The sequence below is a fragment of the Erythranthe guttata genome, chromosome 7 (genome assembly GCF_056151865.1).
Source record: "Erythranthe guttata isolate IM_541 chromosome 7, IM_541, whole genome shotgun sequence".
Classification (NCBI taxonomy): Eukaryota; Viridiplantae; Streptophyta; class Magnoliopsida; order Lamiales; family Phrymaceae; genus Erythranthe; species Erythranthe guttata.
The window spans coordinates 3,600,990-3,624,982 of NC_142539.1; the positions used below are offsets into that span (position 1 = coordinate 3,600,990).

The 23,993-nt window shown below is 29.7% G+C and overlaps 3 protein-coding genes across 3 annotated transcripts; 2 read left to right on the forward strand and 1 right to left on the reverse strand.

The window, feature by feature from the left end:
• Positions 1-7,536: 7,536 nt before the first annotated feature.
• LOC105950689 (auxin-responsive protein SAUR21) lies at positions 7,537-7,863 on the forward strand. Its single transcript, XM_012974060.1, has one exon. The coding sequence runs from the start codon at positions 7,537-7,539 to the stop codon at positions 7,861-7,863; it is 327 nt and encodes a 108-aa protein (XP_012829514.1).
• A 1,563-nt stretch (positions 7,864-9,426) lies between these two features.
• Positions 9,427-9,849, forward strand: LOC148769000 (S-protein homolog 6-like). The gene has a single exon (XM_088820895.1). It carries the CDS (start codon positions 9,427-9,429, stop codon positions 9,847-9,849), a length of 423 nt encoding a protein of 140 aa, XP_088677021.1.
• A 9,556-nt stretch (positions 9,850-19,405) lies between these two features.
• LOC105950844 (uncharacterized) lies at positions 19,406-20,249 on the reverse strand. The gene has a single exon (XM_012974212.2). The coding sequence runs from the start codon at positions 20,106-20,108 to the stop codon at positions 19,587-19,589; it is 522 nt and encodes a 173-aa protein (XP_012829666.2). The 5' UTR covers positions 20,109-20,249; the 3' UTR covers positions 19,406-19,586.
• Between the last annotated feature and the right edge of the window lie 3,744 nt (positions 20,250-23,993).

The window sequence follows — 23,993 nt, forward strand, 5'->3', positions numbered from 1 at the left end:
TATTATTTTTATTTTGGGACTTTTTTGGATAAAATAATATTTCTTGGGCTTCTTTTGGTATTTTTTTTTTTTATTTTGGGACTTTTTTGGATAAAATAATATTTCTTGGGCTTCTTTTGGTATTTTTATTTTTATTTTGGGACTTTTTTGGATAAAATAATATTTCTTGGGCTTCTTTTGGTATTTTTATTAGCGCCCCCAATAAGCCAATATAATTCTAACAAGAGCAAAATATTGGCTTAATTTCACTTTGCTCAAGGCACTTTGCACCCTTAAAAAATAATAATAGCACTTTGCACCCTCAATACACAATAAATCATTCACAATGCACCCTTAGTTGTATAATAAAGATAATTTATTTTTTTTATTAAAATAACAAATTAAATTGTTATTTTCTTCAACCTTCAACCTAATTTCGAGCTTAGTTGTATAATAAAAGATAATTCATTTTTTATTAGGTTTTTTTTCCGGGATGTAAAATAACAAATTTCGAGCGCACAAAGTGCGAAAAAATAAAAATCACACCGGATAATTGAATTTTTTTATATTTTCTTACAAAATAAAATCAAATAAACTTTTATCACTAAATTATTCGATTGATAGATATTTTATTGTAATTGTTGGAAATATTAGGGAGAAATATTTCGAAGAAAATGTGATTTTCAGATAACTTGATAACGAAATAGCTGAAGGTCGTAAAAAAAGTTGCGATAAAAAATATAATTTTTAAATACCACTAAAAATATTAAATTACCTTTATTAGCTTTAAAAACTCATGTTGGGTACATTATGCATGATATATTGTGTTTCGAGCGTGCAAAGTGTTATTAATTTATTTTGAGAGTGCAAAATGCCAAATTGGTATATTTCAAGGGTGCAAAGTGAGATTATGCCCAAAATATTTGTGCTAGCCTCGAAATTTTATTAGGTCCGAAAAAATAGTTTAACTAATTAAATATGTAATAAAAAATAACTATTTAATTTTATTATGAAATATATCTCCCCAATTAAGCATTAACTTCTTTTTTCTTATCATTTCCTAATTTGTATGACTAATCGGGGAAATAAATTCACAAGCCTTACATGATATAATCATGTAGTTGAGTGATATAATCATGGAACAAAGTTTCTAATTTCCACAAACTTTTCGATTTTAGAAACACTTTTTTTTTTTTTTCCAAATTTTTTATTTTGTATTTTTCAGAAAAAACCTGGTTTGGAATTTTTGAAATATATGTAGAATTTTTGGAGATTTTTATTTACCATCCATTTTTTATTTCCGAAAAAATTCGAATTTCTTATTTATATATATATATATATATATAATATTTTACTTAGTGAATAAATTCAAAATTTCTAGAAGTTCGATTTCTTTTTCTCCAAAGAGATCGATTCCGATCTGTACCATCCCGTCTTTCATCCATGGTTCAAAATACATTAAAAAGGATAAATCATGCAATTCGTGCCAAAAGAAAAAAGAAGCAAAGAGAAAGAAGAATCGCCAACAAAATCGAAACTTTATTAAGATGCTTTCACATTGTAATATGATACATTTATTTACTTTATGCTCCTCCAAATTGACATTGCAGAAGACTATATATATAATTACGGCCAATGATATCGCTGAACAAACGCATTATCTATCAACGCAAACAACCCGTTTTCGTCTACACGCCAGTCCAGCGCTCTTACCCTGCACCTTCCACCATCAACGTCGGAATCAAACACTTGAAATTTCCCTTGCAAATTCCCCAATGCCATATCACATGTGATTACGCTCCTCTGGCCATCGACTACGGGAGTTACATACGAAAAAGTAGTGTAAGGGTCCATCGTACCATTCCCAAAATCCTGACCGTTGGCTAGGCAATGTGTGGTCAGGATTTGATTTGGTGAACCGTCGACTAGGGTTATCTCGCAAACGAACGCGTTGACCGAGAAATGGAAATGGTTGATTATTATAACATTGAGTAGAAGGAACAAAAATAAATTAGAAATTGTAGAATAATTATTCATGATTTTCTTTCTTATGTTTTTTTATGGGGAGATAACAATTTTTGACAATAGTGAAGTTATGTTTTTATTTATATAGTTATTTGAATAGTAAAAAATTGCTAGAAATTTAAATATGTAATTTGAATAGTTATTTAAATGTTGGCAAAGTAAGATTCCTAAAATCAATTAATGACATTTATGTAATTTGATATTATGTGTGTTGCTGCTAAAAGTGTAAAAAGGTTTCGTAAATGTTACACTAAGTATACATTGGCTTTCTCACACACACACAAATATAATGTATTAAGATTTTAGGAGATAATTGTTTTTGATTTTTTCTTTATTTGTTTGATTCTTAGTGTGATTTTAAAATTTAAACTTAACTTTGAGGATTGTATAATGTATTTATAGGAAGTTATCTACTATATATATCCATTGTATACTTAAAGAAAAGATATTAATAATAATTTTATCGATCATATCTTTCAAGATTCATAGAAAAGTAGAGAGTGATCTGGTTGGTAAATTAAAGTAAAAGAACGTGAAGTCAAATTAAATGACTTGAGTTCGAATCTCCTTACCAGACCTCTATAGTTCGAGCTTGTCACATCTTGGCTTTATTAATATCCATACACATAGAAAAATAAGTATTGAACCGACCCTATTTCTGAATATCCTTAAAAAAGTATTTCGGAAACGCTATCCCCGAAACCCCGATAACCCCGTAACGCACCCTCTTAACGAATGCCGACTCTACCGCAACTTCCTCATACGAATATCCATGAATAGAAAAGCAGTCAACTCTGCAAGAGAATGTAGGGCTTGTGATCACATTAAATACAATCAAAGACTAGAGAATAGGCAGAACAACAATACCCTGTTTAATTAATTGGCCATGGCCAATTCAAGAAGTCCCACTTACATATATATATATATATATATATATATATATATATATATATACAGAAAAGTTATGCATTTGAAAATATTGAAAAAATGAATGAAGAAGGATGTATTTGAGATTTGCATATGACAGAAGGTTTCTATCATGAATAAATTGGATTAACAATAGCATGTGCTGGAAAAAGGAATGATAAAAGGACCTCTCATCAATTGAGTTGTAAAGAAGGGGACCCTATAATATTTCAATTATATAATTATAACAATATGGATAAAATCGAATTGTGGGTGGCATTTTTTTTTAATCCTAATTTTATTTAAGGTTTCGAAATTATTTTTGATTTTATTATTGTGTGCCAATTGATACTCTTGTTCAGTGTTTAGGAACTCGGACCAAACCGCTAAAACTGCGAACCGTACTGTCTTGTCGACTGGTCAGTTTGGCCGGTTGAAATGTGAAATTGGAACCCGACTGAAAATCAGGTTTTTTTTGTGCCCAAAATGGAATATTTTATTATTTAAAAAGAAAACAAACAATCAAAAGGGCTAAAACGACGTATTTTTACTATTCAGTTGAAAAAATTCAATCAAAATAAAAAACTTTGAATTGAGAAGCATATTATTTTGGATTATAATTTTGTATAATATTTGTAGTGATTGAGTTGTGATATATGTGTGTCTATATATTGTGTGTGTAAAAGAAAAGTAGGTTTGAATTACGTTTCAATTGGAAATGAATAATGCTTTAATGTGTGTAAAAGAAAATATGTTTATTTATTGTAAAAACTAAACATAAATGATTATAAAATAACAAAATAAAAAAAACCAGCTGAACCTCGGTTGAATTAATCCAACCGTGACCCAATAACTTGTCCAAGTTAATATCCGCTCTAATTTTTTAAACATTGCTCTTATTACGCCAAATTGAAAATTCAACTAAAACAAATGCTCAATACTTCTTAAATTGGGGCTAAGTGACAAAGGACGATCAAAATAAACTTTGACGTCGTGTTCCCGTCAGACGAAAATTTTGATGTGCTGGCCAATGTAACTCGCGACTCGAAACGAAAGTGTATTTGTTGGAGCTTTCAAAATACACACGGGCGCTGGTTGAAGGAGAGGCTCATACGGCCTTGTATGTGATCTCTAAACTAAGGGAGCATGGGTGTTCAAATATACTCATCGAAGTACACAATTTACAGGTGATTACAGCTCTCCACGAACGAAGTTCTGCCGAAGCTTCGTTTGTAGCTTTTATTGATGAATGTTTAAGAATATTTAGTTATTTCGTTCTTGCACCTTTCATTTTATCAAGCCTTCTTGCTCATGCTCTCATTACGACATCTAATTACGATTGTATCGATAGGCTGTTTTCGCCCTTGAACGTGGCTCATTTGGCCTAATAAAATCTGCTCTTTCTAATTAAAAAAGGTTACATGTCACTCACAAAAAATAAAATATATAAAATGATTAAGCAACACCAAATTCTAAAAAGAAAATGTTAGTCCCTATACTAACAATATTATTATTTAAGATTAAAAAATACATGTGATTTTGCAAAATTAATTTATATCACATTGTAATTGGGATAGTTATATAATATCAATTGAATTTAACAATCGTCACATGTAATTTATTAGTGATCATTTCAAATTTATCTAACAAACTACTCCAATCATTTGACAATCAAAGCTTTAAAGGGGCATGTGACATTCAAAACCAAGATCCAATCACAAGGCTAGAAAGAAAGAGATCCAGGCCCACGTGGCGTAATCACTACCACAAATCAATACAAAGCAAATATTTCGAGCCTCGAAAAACAATTTATTGTAGGAGACAACAATTTGGAACCAAATAGTATCTGGATAATGACTTGTCATATATATATATATATATATATATATATATATATATATATATATATATATATATATATATATATATATATATATATATATATAGAGGTTATTTTACATACCCCTAGCCATCAAATAAACTAGGGATAAACCCAAGCCCAAATCATCCTTTGACATACCCATGGGGAAGCGAAAGTACTATACTACCCCTATGTGCAATTTTCGGCCAAACTGCATTCAGCATTTATGGTCCTGCATTTATCATTTTCGCTGATTTATTTATTATTATTTTCCTTTTTTTTTTTTTTTATAAATCTGTTTGTTAAATATATATATATATTTATTTTTTTTAATATTTTAACGTTTTTTTTTAAATTAAAAAAAAATTAATTTTTTTTTAATTTTTTTTTTAATTTTCACAACAATATGTTTACAGTACTGGAAATAACTACATGTAACTATAGTACCTATAGTAATTCATAGTTATGTTCGTTTTTTCCCCATATTTTTAGTCGATCAATTGTATACACACACGAATACTGACTTATACAAAATAAATTCATAAAACCCCAACACAAATTTACAAATTTAAATATTTTTATTATAAATCACATCAGAACCAATAAAATACAAATCGAAAATACATAAATATACGCATATGTAACTACATGTTACTATAGTAATGTATAGTAATGTATATTTTTTTTTTTTTTTTTTTTTTTTTGTAATGCAGGAACCCGCAGCCAACCATATAGTAATGTATACAGTCTGTTGAACAGATCTGATGTAACTTAAAAAAACAAAAAATTGACACCTTCAAGGAAATGATTAATGGCCTTCATTAAGCTGCAATTGCAAAATCAAAACAAAAAGAAATTACTTTAGTGCAAATCAACAAATTTGAAGAAAAACATCAAAACACTCAAAAATCACCAAACATTAAGAGATCGAGAGATAGAGAGAGAGATTATTGCTGGGAAATGCAACAAATTTTAAATCAAAACAGACAGTGACTCCTCACCCCCCTCGCCTCCTACCAAAACCCTAGACGCCGCTAATAACCACCAATGGTTCCACCCGACCACAAATGCAAAAAATATAGAAATAAATCTGAAAACATAAAAATAAACGAAATTACCATCAAAATATAGATCCCGACGAAAGTAATCCAACGGTAGGTGACCCGTCAAATTTCGACGGGTGGAACACAAAATAAAACTCCGGCAAGACCACCGTTCTCGAATGAAAAAAGAAATGCAGAAACAGATCAGCGTTCGAAACTGAATGAAATCCCCACCAAAAGAAAGAGCTCGACGAGAGGAATCCAACTGTAGTTAAACCATCGAATTCCGACCACCGGAGATAGAGTTATGGCTCCGGGAAGCAATTTCGCCGGTGGGAGGTTTGTGGATGCGGGATTTTGAATTTGGGAGAGAAGAAGAGAGAGACCGTGAGTGTGGCTAGGGTTTAAAACTGATTTTAGAAGGGTATTATAGGAACTTCAGGGTAGCCCAGGAGGGTATGTCAATATATTTTCGAAATGAGGGGGGTGTCCCCTAGAGTGTAATCCACTTGGTAGTTAGTTATATATAATTTGGAAATGAAGGGGTCTACAAAATAATCCCATATATATATATATATATATATATATATATATATAATTGTGTTTTGGTGATATGTTCTAGTCTTCGAAATAATAACAAAATTAATAGAATATGGTTCATTATTATATATACTTCATTGCAAAAGGTGTGAAATTATTACTTTAAAAATAATTGAATACAACAGTGGGCGACTGAAATTTTATATCACTTGCATTAAAAGTCGAAATTTCTCATCAGTACGATTCCCATCCCCTAGCCCAACAAATTTTGATAGAATAACATAAATTATGATAACTCAGCGACATGTTAAGATAGCGGATAAGGGCTTGGCGCCCACAAAGAACCAACCATGATTGGAATTGAAATTTACACGATGCCAGTATTCGATTCTAGAAATTCTACCAATTTAGCATTCTCGGAATCAGTTGAACTATCACTCTTCCGTACGTGGGATTTCCGCTAGACAATAAGGCTCCGTTTGGTTGATAAGATAAGACTGGTCGAGATAAGATTAAATAATCTAATGAAACTCAATTATCTAATTGAACCTCACGCCGTCTAACAAAGAAACTCACTAGAAGGAAAGATAGCCATGATTACATAATTTTGGCTGTCGACCCGGCAATTTATGGGGATACCAAACATCAAATTAAGTCCAACTATTTAGTTCATTATGCCTTATCTTGACAACCAAACGGGGCCTAAATCTTTTGGCATTACATTTTTTTTTCATTTAGTACAAATATAGATTGAGATTATGTTATTTTTTAGAAATTACGGTGTTGAGCAAATTAAAGTCCATATCTTAAGTTTATTGCATTAAGCACCCATACATTTAATTTAATTGCTTAAAAAGTCCTCTTATTACTAATATTAGCAAAATTCATTGTAATGGAACTTATTCGTCTGTACAAAACCATGGGCATTGGCCCTAGTGTCCTCACAACTTGGGGACTGACTGTAATTAATAAACTCCAACCTAAATAATGCCTGTACAATTTTGGCCCTACAGCATTTTGCATTGACCCTAAGCTGTTTGTGAAATTGTCTGACTGAGCAATCTCCACTCTACTATATAAATAAGCATTGAAAAAGACCAGAATTTTCATCACAACATAAACAAAAAATAATAAAATAAAAAAAACATTCCACAATTTTTTTTTCATCCTACAATTGTCTCAATGGGAAGCTGTTTTCCGACAATTATTCGCCATTCTAATAGACGACAATGCGTTTTCACAAAGTCGGAAGGAAAAGTAGATGTGCCGAAGGGTTATTTAGCGGTTTATGTAGGCGAGACTAATGAGACTAAAACCCGTTTTCTCGTCCCGATTTTGTATCTAAAGCATCCGAAGTTTCAAGATTTGTTGAGATTTTCGGAGGAAGAATATGGATTCGATTATCCGATGGGAGGGCTAACAATCCCATGCAGTGAAAATGCATTCTTGAATGTAACTTCTTATCTCCAAGATGAGTTGCAGTTCCAAGGGAAAGGCAAACCGTATTGAGTTATTGCCTATCGGTGGTGTAAGATTTTATTTATTTATTTATATTAATAGTACATTCGAGCAGAAAAAATAGTTTACGAAATAACTCCTAATGTTTCTTTAGCTCAAACATCTTAGCGCGTAATAATATCATTTAGCTTTATACGTTCCTTCCTTCAAGGCTGCCGATTTCGGTTTCGGTTTCGGTTTCGGTTTCGACATTTTTGTGCCCTGTGCAAAAATGAGAATTAAATAATTGTGTCCTTTTGTTATATAAAAAGTTATAAAAGGAGAAATTCCAAAAAAAGAACATTAATAGTAAAAAAAAAAAGAAAAAAAAGATAATTTTATCCCGCCAACATATTAAACGTAAGTTCCAAAATTTAATTCAATTATAAAAAATAAATTAAAAAACAAATAGATATATGTATAATATAAATAACAAGGTGTTGCTCGGATCCGAGCTTGAGAGTGGCCGAGTATGAGGGGGCCACTGCACACAAGTCTTACGTTGACCGGGCATGGAATTTATGGACTTCTTTGACCTTATACCTGGTGATAAATACTGGGTAGGTCTTCTGCTGGCACGTGTCTTTTTTTGTATTTTATAATATATTTCTTCACTAGAGTTAACCTGTACGGGTTTTAGAAAAATACAAAAAAAATGGCACGTGGCAGCAGAAGACCCACTCGGTTTTTATCACCGGTGTAGCGAATTTATGTTCTTACCTACAAAATACACTAAAAATGATCTAAGTCATACATTTCATTCAAACTCAACATTTGAGCAAACAAAAGATTTTGTACCTTAATTAGGAATGTAAAAGTCCTCAACTAAACTACTTGTAGATGAAGACTGAGGTGTTTTTTTCCAATTGGGGAGAGGGCTTAATTGAAAGTATCATGGACTGAATTAAAAATTTTAAAAACTTTATTTGGGTCTTATAAAATTATAGGGGTGAATCTATAATTTTAGAAATTTATGTAAATGGTATTTAGGTCTTTTCATGCCAAAAAATACACCTCGAGTCACATAATTGGCGAGTGTAATGCTCGATTATGGGTTAGGGGGCTTCACAGTTTTGACTAAGTTTATAGAGGGGTAAATACTAATAATTTTAACACGAGAACCTATTCGACAATTAGACCTATTACAGGGGCGTCGCTCGCTAAAAATCCTTTACTAAAATTACAAAATAAGTGCTAATATGAATTAGCAAGACTCAAAGATCCCTAGATTCAAGTCATGCCCCACTAATCCCCTGCGTTTCTTTTTGTAACATGATTAAAAAAAAAAAAAAAAAAAAACCAAGATATTACAAATCCATGTATATTAATACTAATTAAGACAAAATAATGACAAAATTGCTAAATATGAATATATTCTAATTTAGGGAAACTAATTACTACATAATATTACTAATTATCACATTTTTAGTCAAAAGTCAAAACAAATTCATATCCCTAATTGCAGACCGTTACTATTTGCACTTCTCTCCCTATATATATATATACATCACATCTCCACAAATAATATCAATAAAAAAACAAAATTAAGTTAAAAAAAAAAAAAAAACTAAAATAATGGCATTATTATTCCAATTTCATCTCAGCACACTTTTCTTTCTCCTAATCATAGCAACAAATTTCCCTTCACAATTTTCAGCGCAAAACGACGTTGTACCGTACAAGATTCAGATCATGTCAGAGACGAATACGCCGATAACGATTCATTGTTTCTCGGCAGACAAAGATTACGGCACGAGTACGAATCCATGGAGCTTCGTTTATCAGTTCACGTACGACGTTGTCACTAGGTTCGGGCTCGAGAACATCGCCACGTGTGACATTACCGATAATAATACTAGGAAGGGTAGGTTTAATGTTTTCGAGTATTTGAGAGACACCGTTCGTTGCAAGGAAGGCCTCACGTGTGTATGGCACGTGCGGCCTGATGGAATCTACGAGGCTTACAATAATCAGCTCTACTTGACTCATAAGTGGTGAATATATATATATATATATATATATATATATATATATATATATATATATATATATATATATATATATATATATATATATATATATATATATATATAACGTTTTATAATAATTGCTAATTGAGAAAATGAATAAATGTTTTTTTTAATGGTGAATTAGTGGTTGATTGTTTGTTTGTTTGTCAACTAGTCAATCATTTTAGATTTATTATCAAAATCAACAAAATTCAGGGATGAAATATAATTTCAAATGAAGTAAATAAATTATTCAATAAAATGCAAGTAAAATTTGATCGTTACACGATAGTTCTTTTCGGGTATCAAATAATACTTTCGATTCCAATTCTAAAAATTTTGAAATTCAGAGGTATGTTCCAATTCTGAAAATTTCGGAAAATAAAAAATTTCTGAAATTCCAAAGAGTTACAACTGGAACAATTTTTTAAAATTTAATTAAAATATTCAAGATTTAATAATTATTTAATAAAAAATATTGGAAAAAATTCGGAAATGTCATAATTATTTCGGATACAAAATTGTACCGGGAATCAAAATTTCCAGAAACATCTATATAATATATAAAGGGAGAATACACAATCAATGTTTTTAAATCTTCAATTTTGATCCTACATTTTTCATTTATTTTATTTTTGACTTCTTTCTTAAATTATATTTTTCATTTAATTAAGAGAAATAAAATAGAAACAAATCTTTTTCCAGTATTTATTAATTTACCTTATATTATATACCGGATTGTGATAAAATATTTATGGTAATCAATAAATGACATTATTTTAATTACAATTTACCTTACCATTCTTCAATTTTATAATCCATTTCTTCAATTGAAATTTTAGATCCATACATCCGTTCATATTTTAAAAAAATTCGTCCATAATTAATATTGATTATAAATATATTATGGTAACATTCTTATTTTATGGATTATCATACAATCAATGCATCAAATCATTAATCAATAATATAATTTACTATTTTAGCAAAACCTAAAAAAAATTCTTTACACTAGAAAAACTAAGCCCCTATAAATACCGCATTGTTTTCATTCATTTATCATAATCCGGATATGTAGCTCAAATAAACGTTTTGCTTTGTTTCTTTTCTTCTTCCTCCTTTCTTTTTCATTTTAAATTTTTGTTATTCTACATAATATTTCACAAATTGTATTTCAATGTATTATGTTCTTCAATGATTTTTTTGTTTTGTTAATATTCGTTGTTACGCTTTATACAATAAATAAGTGTATAAAGTAAAAGTAAGATTTTTTTATTATTATTTGTTTTGTTAATATATTTTTTTTCATTGGGTCTTTATTTTTTCATTAATATTTTTTTTTCATTTTCATGGCTTTATTTTTATTCTCATTCATTGTTTCACTACAATTCTTTTATTTTTCATTCACGTCTTTGTTTATTTTTAATGTATTCAAACTTCCATTATTTTTTTTCCAGTCCCATTTTTTATATATTTTATATTATCTACTATATTTGTTCTCATGTGTTATTCTTTATATTATTGTCGTTATTATTCTTTTGTTATTTTTGTTGTTCATTGTTTCATTTTTTTTTTTATTGTTGTTGTTCATTTAATTTAATTGTTTACTTTTTAAAATATTTTTAACGTTTTTTAGTTGACATCCATTTGTTATCCCATTAAATTACGTGTCTGGTAAATCCGTGATTTTGAATCTTTATAGATACCTATCTTTTATCACATTAGTATGTGCAAGGATGAGATGCGTATTTATTAATTTTTTTTTTCATTTTTTTTTTTTATGTTTTTGGAAATATTGACTATTATATCATCTATAAATCAATATATTGAAATTTATGCATATGAATTCTTTCAAGTAATGAATATTTTGAAATATTTTTCTTCACCCTAGCCATTTACCTCACACTTTATAATAATGTCAGTATTACGATTTTCTTTTCTTTTCTTTTCTTTTTCTTTTTCTTTTTCTTTCTTTTTATGTATTCATATATTTTAATTTATTTTTTTAGTGACCATTGTTATGTTTTTTTTTTAATTCCTATTTGTTTTATATGTTATACCTCTATTTAACGGTAGTAGCATAACCCAATTGAAACATTTTACTTTGTCGAAAATTTTATTTGTGTCCCTTTATTTATTATATATAAAAGTAATTAGTATTAATATTAATATTATAAAAGTATTAGTATTAGTATTAGTATTAATATTATGATTAGAATTATAATTATGATAGGATTTAATAAGTAATAAGATAATGATTAGAATTATTATTAGGATTATGATTGTGAATATGATTTAGTATTAGGATTAGGCTAAAGGATTATGATTAATATTATCATTAGGATTAGAGTTAGCATTAGCATATTATAATTACCATTAGTATTAGCGTATTAGAATTATGATCAACATTAGCATTAACAATTAACAATAGTAGTATGATTAGGACTAGCCTTAGGATTAGAATTAGAATTACCATTAACATTAGGATTAAGATTAAGATTATTATTCGGATGAACATAAGCATTAACATTAGCATATTCGAATTATGATTAACATTAGCATTAGCATTAGCATTAGCATTAGCATTAGCATTAGCATTAGCACTAGCACTAACATTAGCATATTATAATTAGCATAACCAATATCCTTAGGATCAAGATTATGACTAGGGTTAGAATAAATATTAACATGATGAATAGGATTATGATTATGATTAGGATTAGCATTAGCATTAGCATCAATATATTAGGATTTATTAGGATTATGATTAACATTATATTACCATTACTATGAGCATTACCATTACTACCATTAGCATATTAGGATTATGATTAACATTAGCCCTAATAGTAGTATTAGCATATTAGGATTGCATTAGGTTTAGCCTTAGCAGATCATGGTCAACACTAGCCTTATCATTAGTACTAGGATTATGATTCACATTAACTTTAGCATATTTGTATTAACATTAGCATTAGTACTAGGATTATGATTCACATTAGCATATTAGTATTAGCATTAGCATATTAGTATTGAAATTACTATTAGCATTATCATTAGCGTATTAGTATTAGTATTAGTAATAGTGTTATGATTAGGATTAGGGCTCGGATTAGAATTATGATTTGTAGTAAGATTAATCTAATTAAGGATTATGATTAGTAGTAGGATTATAATTTGGATTAAGATTAGAATTCAACATTAGCGTTAGCATTAACTTTAATATTAATATTATTGTATTAATATTAGTAAATTAGGATTAACATCAACATATTATGAATAACATTAGCATCATCACTAACATTAGTATTCGGAATATGATTAACATTATCATTAGCATTAGCATTTTAGTATTAGCATAAGCGTATTAGTATTAGCATTATCATTAGCGTATTATTATTAGTAATAGTATTATGGATAGTGTTGTGATTAGGATTAAGATTACGATTATGATTAGGATTATGCTAAAGGTTGCGATTAATATTAGCAGGATTTGGATTAGCATTAGCGTTAACATTAGCATATTATAATTATCATTAGCAATAGCAATTACCATTGCGTATAAGAATTATGATTCGCATTAGCATAAACATTAGTATTAGAATTATGATTAGCATTATGATTGGAATTATGATTAGAATTAGAATTACTATTACCATTAGGATTAAACTTATGATTAGGATTAACATTAGCACTAAAATTAACATATTATGATTATAATTAGCATTAATATGAACATTAACATTATCATCAAATTAGCATTAGAATTATGGTTAGTATTATAATTAGAATTAGTATTAAAATTAGCATTAGCATTAGCATTAATATTAGCACCAACATATTTCGATTATGATTAATATTAGTATTAGCTTTTCCTCGAGCTAGCATTAGCATATTAGGAAAATGATTATCATTAACATTAGCATTGGCATATTAGTATTAGTAGATTATGATTATCATTAGCATTAGAATTAGGATTATCATTAGCATTAACATTAACATTAGCTTATTAGTCTTGGCATTAACATATTAGTATTGGCATATTACGATTAACATTAATATTAGCTTTGGCAGATTATGATTAGCAACAACATATTAGTATTACCATTACTGTTATGATTTTATTAGCGTGTTATTATTAGTAATAATATTAGTAATAGTTGTGATGGTTATGATTAGAATTATGATTATAATTAGAGTAAAAAGCAGTTTGCCCCCTAAACTATGGGCCGATTTGCACTTTACCCCCCAAACAAAAAAAATTTGCACGTTTTTACCTAAACTCGTTAATTCGTTGCACGGTGCCCCCTAAACTCAATTTTCCGGCAATTTTGACCGGAATGTTATATCATGTGCGATGCACGTGTGATTTGCGGGGGTAAATTTGTCTATTCACTAAAATTCTATATATTAAATATAAATTAATCATTAAAAAACAAAAAAAAAACAAAAAAAAAAAAAGAAAGAAAAGAAAAAGAAAATTGTGATCTTCTTCCCCAACAACCTCCCAGACCCATTTCCATGCCAAAAGAACAGAGAGCAACGAACGGAGCAATTAAACCTCATCTCCATCCATAAAAATATTTTCAATCAATTCTACATAGAATAAATTTTTTTACAGAAATTGATTATCATTCCTAATTTACTTATTCCTTCTTCGATTCCGCCGAGGGTGTCTTCGAACATCTCGTCAATCAAAATAATCTAGACTCCAAATTTTACTCATTCCTTCTTCGATTCCGCCGCCGCCGTTTTGACGGGCTCCTTCCCCGGCTTCACATCCCCATTAGCCTCGTCTGCCGGCGCCGAAATGGAGTCGTTTCGCAACGGGATGGTGGGAGGTTGTGGGCTGGGGTTTGGGCGATAGGTCTCGTTGTCGGAGTTGGGTCCTGGGTTGCTTTGGTAGAATTGATTAGGGAAATTCCGACGGCGGAAGGAGTGGGAATTGGAGGCGGCGCAGAGGAGGAATTTGGGCTAAGCAAGATGAGAACAAGAATAATTTTTTTTTACAGAAGTTGAGAATTAGAGAGAGAGAGAGAGAGAGAGAGAGAGAGATTTGGCAGATTAAAAAAATGAAAAATGAAAAATGAAAAGAAGAGATAAAAAAGAAAAAGGAAAAATTAAACTTTTAGTCAAGATGCGAGTGAATAGACAAATTTAACCCTATCAATTTCACATGTGGCGCGCGTGCACAGATTTCCGGTGAATTTTGCCGGAATATACCACTTTTTGGGCACCGTGCAACAAAAACTCGAGTTTAGGTAAAAACGTGCAAAAAAAAATTGTTTGGGGGGCAAAGCGCAAAATGAGTCATAGTTTAGGGGGCAAACTGCTTTTTACTCTTATAATTAGTATTAGGATTAACTAAATATTACGAGTTATATTAGGATTATGACTATAATTAGTAATTAGCATTAGCCTCATCATATTATAAATTGTCATTAGCATTAGCGTATGGGGATTATGATTAACATTAGTATTATAATTAAGATTGGAATTAGAATTATAATTAGCATTAGCATTATGATTATAATTAATATTAGGATGTCAATTATGATTAGGATTAACATTAACATTAGCATTAACATATTACGATAAGGATTATCATTAGCATATAGGCTTAGCATTACCATTAACATTAAGATTAGGATTATAACTAGAACTAAAAATAGCATTAGCATTACGATTAGGATTATGATTATGATTATGATTATGATCAGGTTTATGATTAGCATTAACATATTAGGATTATAATTAACATTAGCATTAGTATTATTATTAACATTAGCATTAGCATGACCATTACCATTAGTATTAGCATTAGTATTAGTATTAGCATTAGTATATTAGGATTAGCATTAGTATTAACTTTAGCATTAGGATTAACATTAGAATTATGATTAACATTAACATTAGCATTAGCATAATAGGATTAACATTAGTATAAATATTAGTATTAGTGTTACCGTTATGATTAGCATTAGCATTAGCAAATTATGATTAATATTAGCATGAATATTAGTGTTAGGATAAGCATTGTGGTTATGATTAGTAAGTATTAGCATTATGATTATAATTAGGATCAGGATTATGATTAGGATTAGAATTAGCATTAGCATTAACATATTAGATTAATATTAAGATTAACGTTTGCATTAGCATATTTTGATTTCTATTAGGATTAATATTATTATTATGATTATGATTATGATTATAATTAACAATAACATTGTCATTAGGATTGTGGTTATGATTATGATTAGAAATATGATAAGGATTAATATTAACATTAGGATCAAGGTTAACATTAGTATTAGAATTAGGGTTAGGGTTATGATTATGATTATGATTATAATTAACAATAACATTATCATTAGGATTGTGGTTATGATTATGATTAGAAATATGATAAGGATTAATATTAACATTAGGATCAAGGTTAACATTAGTATTAGAATTAGGGTTAGGGTTATGATTAGGATTAACATTAGCATACTAGGATTAACATTAGCATACTAGGATTAACATTAATATTAGCATATTATGATTGACTTTGGCATTAATGTATTAAGATTAACATTAACATTATCATTAACATTAGCATTAGGATTATGATTAGCATTGACATTGACAATGATATTGGCACCACTAACATTAGCATATTATGATTACATTAGCATTTGCATGACTAATAGTAATAGTATTGTTATCAGATCAATGTAAGATTTTTCTTGGTAATGGTAACAATAATGGTAATGGAAACGGTAATGGTAATAATATGGTAATGAATGGTAATGGCAATGGTAATCTCAATGGTAATGATAATGGCAATGGCAATGGCAATGGCAATGGTAATGGTAATGCATGGTAATGGTAATGGTAATGGTAATGGTAATGGTATTGGTATTGGTATTGGTATTGGTATTGGTATTGGTATTGGTATTGGTATTGGTATTGATATTGGCATTGGTATCGGTACTGGTATTGCTATCGGTATTGTTATTGGTAATTATTGATATTGATATTTGTATTAGTAATGGTCATGGTAATGCAATGGCAATGGGACTGATATGGTAATGGTAATGGTAATGGTAATGATAATGGTACGTATTGGTAATGATAATGGTATTGGTATTAGTAATGATATTGATTTTGTAATTGTATTGATATTGATATTGGTGTTGGTTTTAGTATTAGCATTGTTATTAGTATACTAATATTAGCTTTAACATATTAATAATAATATTAGTATTAGTGTTATTAGAATTAGTATTAGTATAATTAGTATTAGTATTAGTATAAGGATTATAATTAGGATTAATACTAATAAAACAGTAATATAATATTTTTCTACTACTTTGTATTGCATATTAACTATTCATCTCACTATTTCGAGAACGTTTTTATTATCGAATATCAGTTAGAACGCTCAATGTCCCGTGCACCGCACGGGTGAAGTACTAGTTATATATAATTCAAATTACAAATCCAAAGTAAATTAAATCAGAAAAGCCAGAAACCTAAATTTCGGTTATAAATCATAATGTTCTTGATTAATTGAAAACTTCCGAGGACTATTAAGGTACATTATAACCATCTTCCTGGATAAAGTGTAATACAAAAAAAAAAATCATTCTTTTGGAGAAATTATATTCAAGTCCCTGCAGTTTGTAAATTTTGTACAACAACCCCCTAGAAAGGGTAGTTAATATAACAAACAAAAACACAAATTGTAGGGGATGAATGTGTTATGAACAATGAGGGATTTTCATAATTAGATCTTATCTCAGACTTATTTCTCTCAAAAACAAATTCAAACTTATACTCCAATTTCATATTTTCTGTCCTTTAATTTAAGATTTCGGTATAAATATTAAAAAATAATAAATATTTATGAATATTAAGGAAAAAACACGTAAAATTATATTATATATATATATATATATATATATATATATATATATATATATATATATATATATATATATATATATATATATATATATATATATATATATATATATATACCATGCATGCACCACACGTACGAAAATGTAAACGAAACGAAATTTATTGCAATGCTTGCTCAAAATACACAAACAAACATCATTTATTCAAGAAAACCAATATTATTTATGATGGCTTTCTAAGGAGACCCTAGTGAAGAACTCTTCTTAGCTTTCTCACTGCCAAATTCTTGTTGAGCTCCTCCCCCTCCGCCTCCACCGCCGCCGCCACCACCGCCGCCAGAGTAACCGCCACCACCGCCGCCTCCGCCACCGCCACCACCTCCTCCATCATAGCCGCCTCCACCACCACCGCCGCCGCCACCGCCTCCTCCTCCCTCGCTGGTGTCCGGATCGGGCGGTGGTGGAAAATCGGGTCGGGGCCGTGGCCTCGGCCTCGGCCGCTGACCGAAGGGAGTGGTCACCATCATCATGAAAAAAAGTACCAACAAAACTAGATGAAGAAAACGAGCCATGACCTAAATAATCAATTTTAATTCAATATATATATAATTGTAGTGAATGGTTTTTTTTCATGTTGATGGTTAGTGTATTTATACATGCAAAGTGAGGGAACAAAAGTTGATGGGGTTAATTGAAAAGTTTGTTTTTATTCTAATACATTAAATATCAAAGCCTAAAATTTGTAGGAATCTTTCAACTAATTTTGTATTTTTTCTCGAACATAAATCCATACAAAATTGTTTTTTATCGAAAACTTTTGTTAAATGGGAATACATGTTGGATGTTGATCTTTTAATTTGTTATACATACATCCAAATAATATATTGTTCTTCTTGAATTCGAGGACACGTTTTTATGAGTTCGAAACACGTTTCAGTTTAACGAGTACCACGTGTGATACGTTATATAGGTGGTGTTTGTAAAAGCTTATTCGACAACAGAAGTTAGTGATTTTGATTTAAACGAGTATTAAGTGCTTATATCTTAAAGTTAACAGTGTTCGCGAATATTCTGGAAATTCAACTTAAATAGAAAAATCAAATCTATTAGTGTTCTAAAAAAAAACAGGTCATTGCAAAAAGCTAAAAACAGATTATGAGCAAAAAAAACTTAGATGTTATTTCTAAAAGATTTTACAGACACCATCATAGTGCGATATATATAATATATATATATATATATATATATATATATATATATATATATATATATATATATATATATATATATATATATATATATATATATATATATATATATATTAAATTTGTACAAAATATTTAAAATGTTTTGGGCCAAACTCAAATAGGAATTTTATTTATTTTGAGGACATCTAAATAGCCTTAGCCCAAATAGTGACTAACTAATACTCTAGCCCAAGCCTAACTCTCTCTTATTTTTTTTTTTTTTTTTTTTTATGGGCTAAAAGTGTATCAAACAAAATAAAGAAAAAAAATTGTGAACTAAGAATCAAACAAGCTAAATGAATATTATTTCATGGTTCATGTACTAATTAGTAACGATTTATTAATAGAAGAAAGTGGAACTAAACAACATGCATGCATGCATAACGCATTACCATAAAATTAGTTTTATCACATACTACAATATTAAAATTCCGAATTTCGAAAAAACGAAATCAAGATTACAATAAGCATAATCAAACAAACGTTAATTACCAACGCTAGAAAATTAAACAAACTCAAACCCTAGTACATTACCATGCATCTCACCAAGCAATTATACTCAGACAAATTTAGGGTATTATACCGCCCGAAGCTCCGCCGGCTCCACCACCAACACCACCACCAACTCCACCTACACCACCGACCCCACCTACACCACCAACACCACCGGCACCGCCACCTAAACCACCAAGTCCACCAGCACCACCACCCAAACCACCAAGTCCACCAGCACCACCGCCTAAACCACCAGCACCGCCACCAAGTCCACCGGCACCACCACCTAAACCGCCAAGTCCGCCGAGCCCTCCAAGCCCACTTGCACCGCCAATGCCGCCAAGCACCGGAATCACTCCGGCGTAGCCCCCAATTCCAGCAAAACCACCAACTCCACCGTAGGTGATGAAGTTTTTCTGATCGTCCACGCCGCTAGCCGCCGGCCCGTCTGCAGATGTGACCATATTCTCCGTTTTATCAAGAGGGGTAATATTGTCAACTTTAGTATTAGGGTTTGTTTGGTCATCTGGAATGTTTCTTGCTGTGCAATGCCCTAGTGCAAGTACAATCAAGAAAATTACGTACAATTTTCCCATCTCTCTCTCTCTCTCTCTCTCTCTCTCACACACACACACACACACACAGACGCAGTGAAGATAGAATGTTTGAGGTGCGGGAATTAGGGTAGAGAAAGAGGTCTATTTATTAGGGCAAATTTTAATTAGGGTTTCTTCAAAACGGTGGAGGACAGTTGTGAATATAGTAGAGTTATAAATATTGGCATTAAAATGCAGGCACAATTATCTCGAGAATTGCATTTTTTTTTTTCTGACAGAGTTAGGTGGGATGAAAAGAAGAGAAAAATTAATGATGGTTTAATGCGAAAAATTGTCAACCCCATAAGAAAACAAAAACGAATTTACTGTCGTCTCGCAAGAGATGACATAGCGGTTCGAACAAATGAATATATGTCAATTAATCCAGATTTGAATTTTCCAATCAGCGGTCGCTTGGTCGAGCTTGTCACACATGGTTAACGTAGTGTTGTTTACGTCTCTCGTATGGTTTGCAAATTACTCCATCTGTTCCACAATAACCTTCTCTTTTTAAAAATATTTTTTTTCTCCATATTATCTGTCACTTAGGATTTTACTGCATTAAATGCATTTTTCTTATTTTAACCTTATTAATGCATCTCTAAACATTAATTATCTCTTATAGATCATTAAATAATAAAGGTTGTTTTATTTATTTTTATGCGATTTTCCTAAAATCAAGCTACATTTACTGAACTTTTTAATCTTTGTGAAAAGTAAAAACAGACACTTATTTCGGGACGAAGTACTATACAAGAGTGTAGGTTTACCGAATACACCTATATGATTGGTTGCAGATTACCTTATTTAAAAACGAAATTAATGCATATGTTGATAGTTATCATAAATTAAATGGTGGGATGACACAAAATTAAATTGGCATGCAATTCATGCAGGCTGGTTTGCTAACACTTGTTGAAAATATAATGTGCAAACGGACGACCATATTGAATGTGGTTCTTTGGTCTTTGTCTTGAATTGCGGTGAGTCTGATAGCTAGCTTCTGAATACATCTTTTAAAAAATTAAATACATCTTCATAATAACACTATTATTAAAATATTAAATATTTTGTAATTATATACGTTGATTCATATTTTGAAAATCTGAAATGATAAATGCAGATCATTTTTTAGTAAATGCAGGATATTTTTTTAATTCTAGTTTTTAATCTCATTACACCCGTTTATCAGCTCTTTAAATTATTTATTATAAATAAAAAATCAATAATTTCTCTCTTATTTTTAAAATTATTACATTCAACGCGTTGTTGCAATTTTGAAATTTCTAAAAAAACATAAATTAGATCTTTCAACTTTAAGAATTAAATTAGGAATTCAAAATATGTCCATAAATTTATCTTGAAATTGAAAATAAATACATGCTTTGAACTATATTTTTTAAGAGCTTTTTGGTGGATTTTTTTAAGAATAGAGACACAAAAAATGGTTGAAAAAATCGTCCTAGGAAAGCTTCATAAATCTAGAAAAATGATATATGTAGTAAAGACACGTCGCAGTTATGCTAAAATACGAAAAACTTGTATCTTTATAATTAGCGATGTTTTTATATCTTGATGGAAGGTTTTCACTAATTTGTTAAGATCACTTTACAATTTCAATGAAACATTGATTGCATCATTTTCAATTTTACTTTTTATCGCTTTTAATTAAATAACTGAAAAACAATTAGTCCCAACCATATTTTAGTGATTTCCTATATTTTTTGCTATAACCTATGCACATTTATTGATTTTCTGTATAATTGGACCTTAATCATTAAAAATCATGATTATATGAAATAAAATCTTGATAATATGCTAAGGTCTGGTTTGCTTAATGCTACTAAGCTCTATTAACTAAATAGTAGGGGTTAGTAAGATGTTTGGTTGATGAGATTCGTATTTATTTTAGCCCGCTACTATACTTAAAGCCCGCAATTAAAAGCTATTATTTGGTTAAATTAGTAGCACCCCTCCCCCTACGATTAATTTAGTAGCAGGTGATTAAAAGAGGATAATACAATTTTATCCTTAAAACAATATCTTAATTTTGTTAATTAAAAGACTTTTCAGACAATTCACAATTAATACCAAAATTTAACAAATTTAATACAAGATTAGGCTATGTTTGATAGAATTAAGCATTGAATGCTGAATGTTGAATGCAACTCTGAATAGTTAAGAATTTGTCCGAGTGCTGAATACTAAACTATCAAGTTTGTTTGATAACTTAGCATCTGAATAATGTAATTTTACTGTATTAGCCTTATATATAAATTTATAATTGACTATATGAATTATTAATACCATTAAATATTTCTTCTTACAATAAAACATCATATAATAAATCATGGAATTTAATCAACTAAAAATAATAGATGCACTTATAGTTATATGTTAGAATCGTATATTTCTTGTATAAATAATAATTTAATCAAAATCATACAAAATTACAATATATAAATTGATTCAATTAAAATCATAAAATACTAAAAAAGATTTCACATTTTCATTTACCTTTTATTATTTTTTCCATTGTATTCATACGTGTCAATATATTGGGTGAATAAAAGAAGACAATATACGAGTCGTTCACACTTGAGGACTATTTGGATTTATGAAATTTTAATGAGGATAAATCTGTCTAGAAAATGTTCAGTGACATGTCTGAACGAATAAGACGGACAATTTTGATTGAATCAATAAGAGCATCTCCAATGGAGAGGGGGGGTTTTCCCCTCCCCTCCCCCTCCCCTCCCCATCCCCTCCCCCTCCCTCTACTTACGTCGTTTCCAACCGTTCGGTCTTATATTACTTTTTTTCCAATCCCCACTCTCACCACTATAATAATAATAAAATAATAATAACAACCACAACAACAACAATAATAATAATAATAATAATAATAATAATAATAATAATAATAATAATAATAATAATAATAATAATAATAATAATAATAATAATAATAATAATAATAATAATAATAATAACTAATAATTAATAATAATTATTATTACTAATAATAATTAATAATTAATAATAATAATAATAATAATTTAATTATAATAATACAATATTCAAATATAAGTAAAGAAATAATCTTCAACTAATTCAATAATTGAAAAAAAACAAGAATAATAACCACGAAAACAACATTTGAAAAACAACAAGGATAAAACTGAATAATACAACAAGAATCCGAAAACATCTAGGATAATAACGATTACTACAAACAAAAAATAATAATTAATTGAACAAGGAATTGTTTTTGGTTTTTTTGTTTTTTTTTTTTTTTGGATTTTTTTGGCCAAAAAGTTGTTATTCGATTTATATTTATGAAATAACGAATGGGCCTCGTCAAAAACCTTGTGGGCCGACACAAGGAAAAGAGTACCCATATAAATCGAACAAGGGAGATCAATCAAACGGATTAAATGCGTCGTCGTCTAAATGGGCTGAAGAACTTTCAAATAAGTCTTTTGCGATTTGTTTCCTTTGTATCTCTTTTCTTTTCGACTTCCAATATGCTTTTGTACCTGGAGTGCAATTACTTGTATCCATTGCCATGACTCTGTGTTCTTCTTGCATTTGTTGGATTGCAATGTTTTGATCATGCCTAAGCTTTCGTCCGGCCTCTAGTATTTCTACTTGATTATTATAATTAATTTCCGCATTAGAACTAGGCGACGCATTTTCTTTGCCTTTACGGGCTTTTTTCGATCCGATAGTCTCTTACTACGTTGGTCAGTATGTGTATCCACTGGTGGTAGCTCATCCCGTAAAACATACGGTTGTGGAGAATAACTTGGTGGGGAATTCATTGGTTGAGATGAAGGAAATGTGGACTGCGAATGAAATAACTCCGTTTCAATTCCATCCACC

Coding starts and splice junctions, on each gene's coding strand:
- LOC105950689 (XM_012974060.1), top strand. CDS start 7,537: ATGGGAAGCTGTTTTCCGACAATTATTCGCCATTCTAATAGACGACAA.
- LOC148769000 (XM_088820895.1), top strand. CDS start 9,427: ATGGCATTATTATTCCAATTTCATCTCAGCACACTTTTCTTTCTCCTA.
- LOC105950844 (XM_012974212.2), bottom strand. CDS start 20,108: ATGGGAAAATTGTACGTAATTTTCTTGATTGTACTTGCACTAGGGCAT.